At 45.4% G+C, this 12,788-nt stretch overlaps 1 protein-coding gene across 32 annotated transcripts in view; it reads left to right on the top strand.

Annotated features, from left to right (window-relative positions):
* The window catches only part of TCF7L2 (transcription factor 7 like 2), a 192,658-nt gene that overhangs the window by 8,300 nt on the left and 171,570 nt on the right, over positions 1 to 12,788 (top strand). For 19 of the 32 annotated variants that reach the window (XM_057734562.1, XM_057734560.1, XM_057734558.1 and 16 more), the window contains exon 4: positions 4,582 to 4,650. The exons of the other annotated variants lie outside the window; for them this stretch is intronic. In XM_057734562.1, coding sequence (XP_057590545.1) covers positions 4,582 to 4,650 — 69 coding nt within the window. The remainder of the gene's footprint in view (positions 1 to 4,581; positions 4,651 to 12,788) is intronic. 32 annotated transcript variants of the gene reach the window in all.

The following is a 12,788-nucleotide window of genomic DNA, read 5'->3' as shown; positions in this document are numbered from 1 at the left end:
TTTTTATATGCTGGAAATGTGTGTCGGACAAGAGCAGGGAACTTGCTTCCCTTTATTCTCCCTTCCCCCAGACAGTTTAAGAACTGTAATTATGTTTTGATGTTTAAAGAAAATCATCTGCTTTTCCCTCAAAAATTCCGATCCCCAAATGCCCATCACCCTAACCGAGTTCAGCTTCAACTTATTTTTTTTGCAAGAGACTGTAGCACAAAGTGGAAAAACAGTGAATGCATCCCCCCACAGACCTGTAGATATAACTCTCTTGAAGTGATTCCCACCCCCCCACTTTTTTTTTTTCTTCTTGGAGGATTTTGGTCTCAGGCAGTGTTGCAAGTCAATACTTCTTTCCCCAAATGTGAGTAGGTGGATGTGTATGAAAGCTGTAAAAATTAATGATCGGTCTCTGACTCATAGCTGATGGTTTCAGGTTGAGGAAAAAAGAAAAAATTAATGAGGGTAAATAGACATTTGATGGAATGTCGAGACAGTAGGAGAGATTGTTCCTGTGTCTAAGGCATGCGTTTTGTTGCAGCAGAATTTCTGAAGGAGAATGCCAGGAAGTGAAAAGGGGTTGCCTTTGTTAAGTTGTTGTTTTAGGAGGGTACAGATGTTCTGTGTCTGGGTCTTTGCAGGAATGTGTAAGCCTCCGTACCTACCAGTCAGTGCTGGTTTTGCTTTCCCTGTGGAACTTAGAAGCCCCCTTGGCACTTTTTAAAGGGGCAGGCAGGCACCCGAAGGCCTAGTCAGAAGTTTCTTTCCCACTGAATGTATGAGGCTCCCACATAGGGCTGGGGTGCTGTCTGTCCTGCAAAATGACTGGTGACCTAAGAAAAAGTCTTAGATATGCTTAAGCCTCTATTCTGTCTTTTATGCTAATGACTTGGAAATTAAACTTCAAGTCCCTCATGGTGGTAGCTACAGGGGAGAGGAAGGTGGACCAAGAAAATCCCACAAACCAAAACCTTTTAGGAAATGAATCTGGATTTCTTCTTATCTTTTTTAATAGAAAACTAGGTGATTCATAAAACCGGAAATGAAGCAAATGCTCTTCCTCTTCCCAATTTAGTGGAATGAATAATAGGCATACAAAATTAATCTTCATCCTACTGGAAGTGCACTTAGTGCTGGAAAACCCAATGTAGGGTTTCAAGATTTTTAGTCGCCTTTGAGGATGAGATCTCTGTGGTTGAAAAAGCTGTTTCCCTTTTCTCCCATCTCTGGGTATCTCTGATGTCTTGCATCTGAAACATCAAATTTAGGGCCAGTAGTAGTGATTAGAAATGAGACGAGAGAAATCAAGATTGGATTTCTTGATAAGGGAGATGGTTGGCCGTAAAACGCTGGTTGTTGAATTGCTGCAAGATGTATGCGAGGCTCTGCTGAGCATCCCCCCATCTCCATGGCTCTTCCTCTGGAGTAGAGAGGGCTGGGTCACCTGGGGGGTGTTAGAATGGGTGGGTGGGCTTGGCTACTGTAAACAAGCACACAGGAAGGGAAGCTTTGTCTTGTTGAGAGTTTCACAGGAAAGCATGACAGGAAAAGTACCTTGCAGTTCTCATTTGGTGCCGCTTCAGGATCCCTTCAGGGAGGGGCGGGGCAGGGGGTGGACCATGTTGAGGGCATGTTGCAGGCGCAGGGTATAAGAGCCAGTTGCTTGATGTGAAAGTGACCTGCAGTGCTGCAGGTGACCGAGAGCAGGGGTGGCCCCAAGAGTCAAGGCGAGGGGGAGCCTGGTTCTTAAACTCAGATAAGCCTTAGGTGACCACCTAAGATCTCTCAACCTCCCCTCATCTTCCAAAAACAAACAAACAAACCAAAGCACAAAGGGCCAACCCTCTCTTGTTCTTTCTTCTAGCTTTTTACAGAGATCTAAACAAATTATTGTCCCAGTTTAGAATGCCAAGTTTTTACTGGGTCCTTGTATTTTATCTTTATCTTAAAAAGCTAGACTGTGATGAACAAGCCATCTCTGTTTTACAGGGAAGGAAAAATCAGTTTAAAGGGCGTGTTTTAGAAAAAAGTATTTGGGAAAAGAGGGAGTGGGAACCCAAAGGAGAAACGAGAAAATTGTAAGTCTTTGTCGCTGTTGCTGGGGGAAGTTTAGCTCCAAAATCTCTCCAACACAGGGGGTACTGGCTGGGAGTGAAGAACTGATTGGTGCTTGTGCTGTGTGGATTTATGAGCTGGTGGAGGTTATTCTGTGTGTCTGGACACCTGAGGAGGGAAGTTGCGTTGCTTGGGGATGTTAGATTGGTGTGTGTGAAGGTGAAATTAACTTTGTCCTACCAGGTTCTTAAGGACCTTGCGGCTGCATTTTTACTGTCTTAATTGTAGCATTCTCTCTGGGGTGGTTGTTTGGGTGGTGATGAATGCAGGGATTAAGTTTGGAACCGGACAAGTGCAAATTGAATTTGGATTAGCCCCAGTTTCATTAATTTATTCAGAAAACTGTGATTCTATGAAATTTTGTTTCCCACAGGTATACTTAGTTATCAGGTGTCCATTCAGTTTTAATTGATGATAGGAGATTTCTGTGGTTACCCTGAGTGCAAGATTGCCTTAGGGCTCTGCAAGGTTTGTGGGAAGAAAAGCTTGGACAGGTTTCCACTAAGCTCTGAATCAGGCAGTTGGAAAAGCGCAGAATAAAACCAGCTGAAAAGGGGGATGAGTTCTTAGTGTTGCCTTCTTTCCTGAGCAGGGGAGTCCCCCGCGCTGACAAGAGCTGCTCTCGGCCAAGAATTCCAGAGGAACCTGTCCCTTGCACAAAAGTTGTTTTAACACGATGCAGAATTGTCACAGTAATTAGTGCGCTCTCCGCTTACTGAGTGTCAGTTTTCACAGAGAGGACGGGATGGGGGAGGCCAAGGGGGCAAATTCATCTGTCTTTTTCAGTGACTCACTTTGGATGAACTGCTCCTGAGTGTGTGTGTGTGTGTGTGTGTGTGTGAGGGGGCTGTGTGCGTGGGGGGGGATGCTCATCTCAGTGGCTCAGCCTTTATCTTTTATTGTTTCAGGGAGTGTGATTCATTACTCTGCTTTGACAGGTAAAGGTATATACATATTTTTGGCCCACCCTTATTGTGCCGCCTTTAAACTTTGATTACTGTTATGTTTGGGAGCAAGCAGACTCCTAATATGTTTACAGGCAGTGTTGCTTTGCTTGTTCATTTGGAACAGATATAATGATCTCAGAACCCGCTATATCCCCAACTGGGGACAGTACAGCCTAATCCCATGAGCAGTATGGATTTAGGCCATTTTAAAAATTTCCTTACTACTGGGTTGTGTTTAGTTTCAGTTGGTTCAGAAGTTCTTATTGTGAATTTCTCCCCCTCCCCCCCAAATAAAAACCTGTGTGCACTGAATAATTTTTCTTACAGAGAGCAAGGTACAAAATAATGGGGTCTAACGCTCACTTGCAGGCTAGGTTATGCTTTGCTGTACAGGAAGGTTCTGGTAATAGTAATAGTACAGTGGTAGTAATGGCAGTAGTTTGCTATAGTAATACATATCTGTGTTTGGGAATGTAAGTGATTTGCCGGTTGCTGCGCGGGGGATGGGCAGCGATTTCATAGGACCTGCTTCTTCATCATTTGTTCTGTTATGGCCAATTCAAATGCGTTTTCAGATATCGTTGAGACCTTTTAGGGACTGTTATATTGTTTATAAAATAAGTCAGCAGATGGTGTTTGTTTTCCCAGTTGGTAGGAGCCCAAGATTAACAAGTATTTTTTGGGAAAAGAAGAATTTGGAGATTCTGGGTATTCCTTTTTATCTGGGGCTGCCCACTTCTTTGACAAGGGATCTATAGGACTTCAGAGGGAAAGGTCCAGGAGAGACTTTAGCCTTCTGCTTTGGAGGGTTTGGGTGAACCAGAGATATACCTTCACCAGGGGGCCCCCGAATAGGTGGTCTTTAGAAAACTCAGTGGCTCCTTGACACTGGTTGGCTCCCTCTTTGGGGAAGTGTGGATTCCTAGAGTGCGTGTGTGCGGGCTGCAGAGCTGTCCCGAGCTGTCCTGGGACCGATAGCTTAGTCATTGCGAAAGAATGTATAAGGCATCCGGTGGCCCCTGAATTCTGCCTGCCAGATTGGTTTTCCCCAAAATAGAATTGTGTTTGAGGGTGAGAGCCCAGTTATTTATTAGAACTCTGGGGGGCTTGTACCTTTGCCGTCTTGTGGCTTCTCACATCCTTTCTCTCCCAGTCTTTCCCTTTTGCCTGCGTGTCGCACTTCTGATGATTTTCGCAGCACACAGTTAGTTTTTCTGCGGCATCTCGCTCAGCACACTGGCTTCCTTTATGTCTTAATGGGCATCCGTCTTTCCTTTTCATGTCACTGATCCTTGCTCCTGGCCCCCTCCACCCCCCTTCTGCTTATTGAATAGTTGCTTTTTTTTTTAAACTTAGATTTTTATGAGCATCATATTTATAGCAACAAATAAAAATACACAGGTCTTGATTGAATGCCAAGGCTGCAGTTCAATCTAGGAAGGTTTGTCTGCTATTCATAAACTGCTTAAGATGTTTTCTTGTAGTTTGTGACATAAGCAGAACGCTTTGATTTGGTTTCTTTCTACAGCTCCATTTTCAGTCCGGGAGCACACATTACTCTGCGTACAAAACGATTGAACACCAGATTGCAATTCAGGTAGGACATGCAAGAGATCCTGAAGCTTGATTTGTCAATATGTAGGTCTCTTGTGTCTTTTATTCTCCACCCCTCCCCCTAACCTAGGTGATGATGGTGATGATGATGGTGATGATGATGGTGGCGGTGATGATGGTGGTGGTGATGGTGGTGGTGGTTGATTCTTCGGGGGAGGTGGGAAGCAAAGAAGAAACCAGGGCAGAAGAAATGGTGCTAAAATGATTTAAAGATAGGGAAAGAAGGAGAAGCCTGTGCTTTTTGTTAAGAGCATCTTGATCAGGCATGATGGGCACACAGACCCCAGCTTGGCTTCTGTTTTTGGCTTTGGGAAGGGTCTTAAATTGGGAGTCAAATGAGGCGACAGAATGTGAATGGGAAGAATGAAGGGGGTGAGATGGGAGAGGAGGCTGTGTGACAGCCAGAGAGTTGTTTCCGGTGGATCAGAATCATGTTAAGTGGTGCTAAGAATATCACTTTTGACCTGATTGTTCTGAAATGTTGATTTCTCTCGCACGTGTTGATACATGACACTGGAAGGGCTGGGAGGGAAAGGAGACAGAGCCCAGCTTCTGATGAGTGTCCTGTTTCCTGCTCACGTAGTACGTCCATTCTCTTAAATCCAAAGGCTAAACAAATCACAGACTAATACAGACTCAGAGCTGAACTGATGCCAACAGAGTGCAGTAGTGGAGGGAGAGCAGACTAATACGATTTTCGTCTGTCTGCCTGGCCTGGCTGGGATGGATGAACCTCATGGTGTAACTAATGGTGCCGAAACTTCTTGAGTCTTCTGCTTCTGGGTTAACCCTTTGAGGGGAGGTTTTTGAAACCCGTTGTTGGGGCGTTCAAGTCTGGCTCTGGGGTCTCCTCTCCTTGGAAGTTGGCGTCACTTGGTTTTATCATTTCCATTCTTCCCTTGCTCCCTTTCTCGTGGTTAGCCCTTGCAGGCAGATAACTTCAGAGTGTGTGTGTGTGTGTGTGTGTGTGGTCCACGGCCACACTGCATTTTTGTAGCTCTGCTGTTTCAAAAATGCATCTGCCTGGAGAAGACTTTCCAGTAGCCCTTTGCTCCAGGTAAATTGTGAACTATTCCACCAGTGAAAAGTAGGACTTGGCGTATTGTTATTCGGTGGAGCCCTAATATTTTGTACTCATTTCAAGGTGACAGTAACTTATTTTAAGAATGTTTTGATTGCCTCCTGCAGTTGTGCTTCTGGTCTGTGTGTGTATGTTCGGGGAAAGTGTGACTCTCCGTCATGCTCCTCCACCCCCAGATGTTTCCAAGGCTGGTGGGTTTGTTTGTTTTTTTTTAATTAAAAAAAAAATTTATTTTTTTGGCTATGCTGCATAGCATGTGGGATCTTAGTTCCCCAACCAGGGATCGATCCCGTGCCCACCACACTGGAAGCACAGAGTCTTAACCACTGGACTGCCAGGGAAGTCCCCAATGCTGGTGTTCTCCCTGGCACTCTCCCTGGGGAACCCTTCTTCCTTTGAATCAACAGCACAGTGAATTTTGCTCCCAGAAAAGGGTATAGACTCAGCGCTTGGTTGGAGAACAAGCCCAAACCCTGACTCTTGGCGAGTGGGTGGTGAGCAGTGTCCTGAGGCCTACTGCATCTTGTGGAGGGCTGGAAAGTCCTGTTGCTCGGGGTGTGGGAATTGTCGAGGTTGAATAGCATCGTGATCTCTATCTTGGTGTGGAAAGGCTGGCTGGGGCCATGTCACCGGGAGACCAGCCGAGCCCAGAGCAGCTGTTGTGTCTTTACACCCGTTGCTGAAGTGTCCCTTGTTAGGCCGAGCAGTTCGTCTTTCTCCAAACCACCTGGCACGGTGCGGGCGATGTGAAGCGCTTTCACAGGAGGAAGATGGAGTAAATTACAGAGCTCATTATTTGGAGGACTGAAACCATTACTATTCCTCCATGAACAGGTAGTATTGTTCTCCCCTGCTCTGTTTGCTAAGGCTTGATGCCCATGTGGGCAAACAGAGAGACATTTTATTAGAGACCCAGCACTGCCATGCTTTGAGTATTCATTCTGCCCCAATCTCTGCTAGACCAGGATGAGGCCAAGCCAGATGGCATCTAGCTGTCATTTTAGTTTGATCATCAAAGGATAAATGGCAAAACAAAACAAAACCAAAGAAGCAAAGGGAAAAGAAGAGGAACCCTCAGACACAGTAAACTGTTCCCAAGGCACATGGTAGCTCAGTAGCGATGTGGGGGTGAGAGGAGAGGGTGGCCCTGCCTTGGTGCAGAGTAGAGCGGATGTTTTCCCTCTGCTCTATCCTCCAGTTTAAGGCTTAGATGCAGCGTAATTGTCGGGGCAGAATTTTCTTCCCTGGAAATTTAAAACTTGTTAACCTTCATAAATACTGTATTTCAATCTGAGCTGAGCTGGTTGCTCTTCTAAGCTATATCCTAAAATAACCTCGAGTAGTATGACACCGTGCATCACATGAGATTCCACGCTTTCCCTTCCCATCCCTCCTGTAATCTCAGGACTTGGCCAAGTGCAGCGTTTATATGAATGGCTTCTGAGTGACTCTGTAGACGTGTCATGTTCTTGTAAAAGGTTTGGGCGCAATGTCAACTGATGTGTGGGGATCTTCCTCACTTTTGACAATCTCCTATCTCTGCTCAGTTTTGAAAAGAAAAGAGCGACATGAAAGCCATAGTCTCCCTAAATGGTTAACACAATATAATTAGAATAAAAGTTAAAAGGCCTTTTTTTTTTTAAAAAAAAAAAGAGATATTTAACTTTATTGACTTGTAGAGAGTTTTGAGATATAACTACAGCACAGTGCACAGGGTGGAGAGATGGATGAACTTTTACTTTTGTGAACGTCTATGAAACCATCACCCAAATCAATATATAGAATGCTGTTGGAATGCTTTTTCTGTAAAGGACCAGATAGTAAATGTTTTGGGCTTTGCAGGCCCAACAATCACTGTGGCAGCCTCTCAACTCTACTATTGTGCGTGAAAGCAGCCAAAAATAATACCTAAGGGAATAGGTATAGGTGTAGCCCAGTAAAACTTTATTTATAAAAACAGACAGTGGCTGGATTTGGCTTATAGGCTGTAGTTTGCTGGGCCCTGAAAAAGAGTATTAGCAACTCCCCTGGAGTCTCACTCATTCAAAGCTTCCCCCGACTACTGACAAAAAGTCTCACCATGGATTCATTTTGTCTGTCACCATGGATTAGCTTTGCCTGTATTTTGGCTTCTTAAAGATGGGATTGTGTAGAATATACTGTCTCATGTCGGGCCCCACTCAGCATCATGTGTGTGAGTTTCCTCCCTGTTATTGCCTGTAGCATAGTTTGTTCTTTTTTATTGCCAAGTACTATTCCACAATGCATGTGTCCTTTCTCTTTTGGCAATTTGGATTGCTTCCAGTTTCCTGCTACCATGAATATAAGGGCCTGGTAACATTCTCACCCACATCTCTTGGAGGAATCTGTTGTTCACACTGAGGAGTGGAGTGGGAGAGTGATACGTGTGTTTAGCTTGCATTGCTCTTTTGAGAGAGACTTGAACACCGGATTTCAAATGGTATCATTTGAAATGCACCAGCATAGTGGTTGTTAGTTGTGTGAGTGATACACAGGAAGGGGAGCAGTGAAAAGATCTGGGTGGGATCAGAGGCCAGCTTGCCCAAGCTCCAGTACCTGCCCCTTTGCTCACTGCTTTGCTTTCTGGCCCCAGCTGCTGGGAACTCCTCCCACTGTCTCCATTAACCTGGAAGAGATTCGTGCAGGCTGAGCGCAGAGCTGGACCCACCTTGCAGATGCCTCCCAGGGGCGCCCTGCAGGTGACTGTGGATAAACGTTGAGGCACTATCCCCATGGCCTCCCTGAAGAGAGCTCTTCCCACACTCCTTCCAACCCCAAGAGCAGTGTTGGAATCAAGGTCAAGACCCACAGAAGATGTTTCTCTTGGTTTTCAGAAGGGCTACTTCAGAACCAATTAAACCTTTGTTTTAAGAGTATTTTGGCCAAAGGTTGATGTTTTAACACCAAGTCAGATGTGATTTAGGAAAAAAGACTCCACATGCAGCAAAAACAAACTGTGTAGACCTTTCTTGGTTGTTTTTCTTTTCAGATGTGAAGTGGTTTGTGTCTGTGTGCGTGCACAGAGACAACTAGGAGAGGATCCAGAAGAAATGGACCATTTTATTTGTTTACACAGCTGAGCCGTGGGGATTCTGCAGTGGGTGTTGCTTTCCCTTTCCTCCTCAGGCTTGCAAGCTTCCATCTGAGTTCCACCAGCCCATACCCTTCTGCTTGGTCTTAGAACTCACCTGCCGTGATTCAGTATGGCCCGAGGACCCTCCTTGCAGGGCCTGGGTGCTTGGGGGAGGTAGCGAGAGAAGGATACAAGTTGGAGAACGTCCTGCCCCCTCTTGTCCTTTATTCTTGAATGTGAACTTGACATTGAGTCTTGTCTGAGTCTTAACATTGTTAAGATGCCTCAGGTGCTGTGGCTCAGGGTCCATCTCTTTGCCCCAATAGATTCTTGGTGTTTGTGAGAATAGTGTCCAGAGGACTGTACCAGTGGGTTTGGGCAGGATGTTTGAGGGTGCCTGGCTTTTCCCCAGTTCACGTTTCGAATGGTCGTCTCTTGTGTTCTAGGCCCTCCCTTGTTCCACAAGTTCCCTGGCCTTTCAGGTTTCGTGAGGGTTTGCTATTTCCGCTGAGGAGCAAATCTGGGCTAAGAGGTAGAACTCCCAGAATCAGCTTCAGTTCTTGGTACAGTTCTTTAGTCCCATCACCAGACTGGCTGTAGGATTTCATGTCCACTTTCCACAAAGAATGCAGTGTGTGTGTGTGTGTGTGTGTGTGAGTGAAAGAGAGACAGACCCAGATGTCATTTTGCTAGTTTTTTTTAAAAATAAATTTATTTATTTAATTTTATTTTTCGCTGCATTGGGTCTTTGTTGCTGCGTGTGGGCTTTCTCTGATTGTGGTGAATGGGGGCTACTCTTTGTTGTGGTGCATGGGTTTCTCATTGCGGTGGCTTCTCTTGCTGTGAAGCTCTGGCCCTAGGTGCACGGGCTTCAGTAGTTGTGGCATGTGGGCTCAATAGTTGTGGCGCACGGGCTTAGTTGCTCTGCTGCATGTGGGATCTTCCCAGACCAGGGATTGAACCTGTGTCGCCTGCATTGGCAGGTGGATTCTTAACCACTGTGCCACCAGGGAAGTGCTCGCTAGAGTAGTTTGACAGAGCCTCTGGATGCCAGTTAATGCTTTCGAAAGGTTCATTCACTTGCTATAGTGGTGCGTCTAATTTAAGTCCATAACCTCAGAATGCTTGTTCACTCATTCAGAATTACTTACGGTGCGTCTAGTGTGTGCCAGGCCCCTGGGGAGTTCTCAGTGAGCAAAACGCAGGGAGCTTCGGTTCCAGTGATGTTTTGGATCCTGATTTATAAGCACCCCACTCCCCTTGGCCTGACTCAGTAGGTTTCGGATGCAGTCTAGCAGTTTGCATTTTTAATCGGGGTTCTGATTTTCACCTACTGAAGTTTTGGAATTGCTGCCCCAGAGCCTTCTGAAATGAGTCAATTGATCACTTATCGGCTGCTCAGCCATTTTCACTTGCTGAGTAAAAATTGAGGACTGACCAAATACTTGAGGGGGATAACTTTTTCTCATTTTGAGTGAGAAGCTAGACTGCCCTTAGGTTTCGATGAGCTTTTGAGGCCTTTCTTTCTCCCTGGTTATGGGAGGGGAGTGAGATACTTTTGTAGGGCTCAAGAAAAGGCATTTCTTTGTTTACGAAAGAGTGGCTTGGACAGTGATGTGCTTGGTCTTAGGGGTCAGAGGCAATAACAACAGCTGATAGTAACAGTAGCTTCTGCTTAGTGAATTCTCCCAATGCATTGGGTCTGGTGTTAAGTGCTGTATGCGAATTCTTTATTGATTCTTCATAACAACTCAGAAGGAAACCCAAGTGGTGTAGCTACTCTTACCACCATTATCCCCAGTTTGTGAATCAGGAAACAGAGACTCGAATACCCAAGATATTTTGCACATGGTCAAGGAGTTAGGAATCAAACCTGGGCAGTCAGACTGGAGAGAGCCTGTACCACACAGCCTCATGCTGACTACTGTCTGCTCAGAATGTAAAGCTCAGCAGGGTCTGGGGCTTCCTAAAGCAGTGGAGACTAACCAGCTCTCTGGGCTTGATACAGAAGAACTACCTGGGAGCCGCTCAGAAATACAGAGTCCTGGGTTTTAACCCCTTGGAGCTCCCCATTCATTAGGACTAGGTCTGTGTTACACAGATTTGACCAGGCATCACCTGGAAAGTGCCTGGTCGGTTTGTTGAGATGCACATTGTGGCCCCACCACAATTTCAGGTTCTGTAGGTGTGGGGAGGTCCCGCCATCTGCAGCTTTAACAGATTTTCAGGTAATATTGATGCCCCTTCTCTGGCGACAGCACTTTGAGAACCGCTGGGCAAGGACAGTATTTCCCAGCTCGGGCTGCACATTGCAGTCCCCAGGGGAGCATTAAAGACAATGCACCGGCCTAGGGGGACGCTGGACTCTGGACCCTGTCCCGCTCTCTGGATGATTCTGATACATGTTGTTTCATGAGAACAACTGCTATAAAATCTTTTGTTTGTTCGTTGGCTTTTAGCTTGAGTCTTTCCCTGGGGGAGAAGAGGCTAGTTGCATTCAGAGTTCTAAAGGATGTCTGTTCAATGGTAGGAGTCTCTTTTGAGAGCATTTCTTTAACAGCTAATCTCAGTGATGGTCACTGTCCCCTGAGTTAGTACCAGTGAGAGAAGGTGCGACTCAGCTGTCACATGCAAGGGGCTATGGGACCCTGAAGCTGAGGGGCCTGGCAGTCTAAGTGCTGCGCAGACTTCCCTGTGCTGTGAAAATGCAGATGTGGAATCCGCAGTTTCGGGATGGGGCCTGAGGTTCCGCATTTCTGACACACTCCCAAGGGATGCTGATGCTTTTGGGCCCCAGAGCATTCTTGGAGTGGAGCAAAGGTAGAGTCCCTTTTGAAAGGCAAGGAAACTGGGGAGCAAAGAGGCGAATTGGTTTGTCTGGGATCCCATCACTTGGTGGAAACAGGGCTGAGACAAGAATACAGGAGTCCAACTTGGCTTAATGTCCATCTTTCAAGAAGTTATCCTCTTGTTTAAGCCAATAGCAGTTGTGTTACATTGGCCAGATAAAATAAAACAATCTAGTTTTTACTTACTGGCTTTTAACTTTTATCTGTTCTAATTGTATCATTGTATTTTGTATGAGTTGGTTCATTCTCTACCATATTAAGGCACTTGGGGCCCAGCCTGCCTGCCCTGCAAGAGGGCTGGTGAGGATGCAGAGAGAAGGTCTGGTTGTCTTTGACTAGAACAACCAGGGAGAATGGAAACAACTGTTTTATCAGCCATGTGTGTCCCCCATGTGGACCACAGCCAGTAGGTGTAGAGGTCTGGTCTGTGGCAGTCAGCTGGTTGTATTTTCTTAGTAACTTCATTTTCTTTTCTTTTATTATTTATTTATTTTTTGGCAGCTGTTTTTTGTTTATTTACTTAAATTTTTATTTTATATTGGAGCATAGTTGATTAACAGTTTTGTGTTAGTTTCAGGTGTACAGCAAAGTAATTCAGTTATATATATACGTGTCTTTTATCAAATTCTTTTCCCATTTCGGTTACTACAGAATATTGAGAAGCTTTCCCTGTGCTATACAGTAGGTCCTTGTTGGTTATCTATTTTGAACATAGCAGTGTGTACATGTCAGTCCCAAACTCCCATGCAGCTTGTGGGATCTTAGTTCCCTGACCAGGGATCGAACCTGGGCTCCTGCAGTGAAAGTGCCGAGTCCTAACCACTGGACCGCCAGGGAATTCCCAGTAACTTCATTTTATAAGTTGCACTCTATAATAGTATTTGTTCTTTATAAAGTTCCTGGGAATCATGGGGCCGTTTAGCTAAGCACAGACATTTCTAAGTGGGTTACGGCTGACATTTGCAGGCTTATCAAGCTTAGCACTTAATTTATTTCTGGAGTTGGGTTTGGTTGCATGGTATCATATCCTGGTCAAACAGATAAGTGACTGTAATTTTTATTTTAAACAGTTTACCTTGGAATTGCAGTATACTCTT

Source organism: Hippopotamus amphibius, chromosome 5 (assembly GCF_030028045.1).
Source record: "Hippopotamus amphibius kiboko isolate mHipAmp2 chromosome 5, mHipAmp2.hap2, whole genome shotgun sequence".
Lineage (NCBI taxonomy): Eukaryota > Metazoa > Chordata > Mammalia > Artiodactyla > Hippopotamidae > Hippopotamus > Hippopotamus amphibius.
This window is presented reverse-complemented; position numbering and strand designations above follow the sequence as displayed.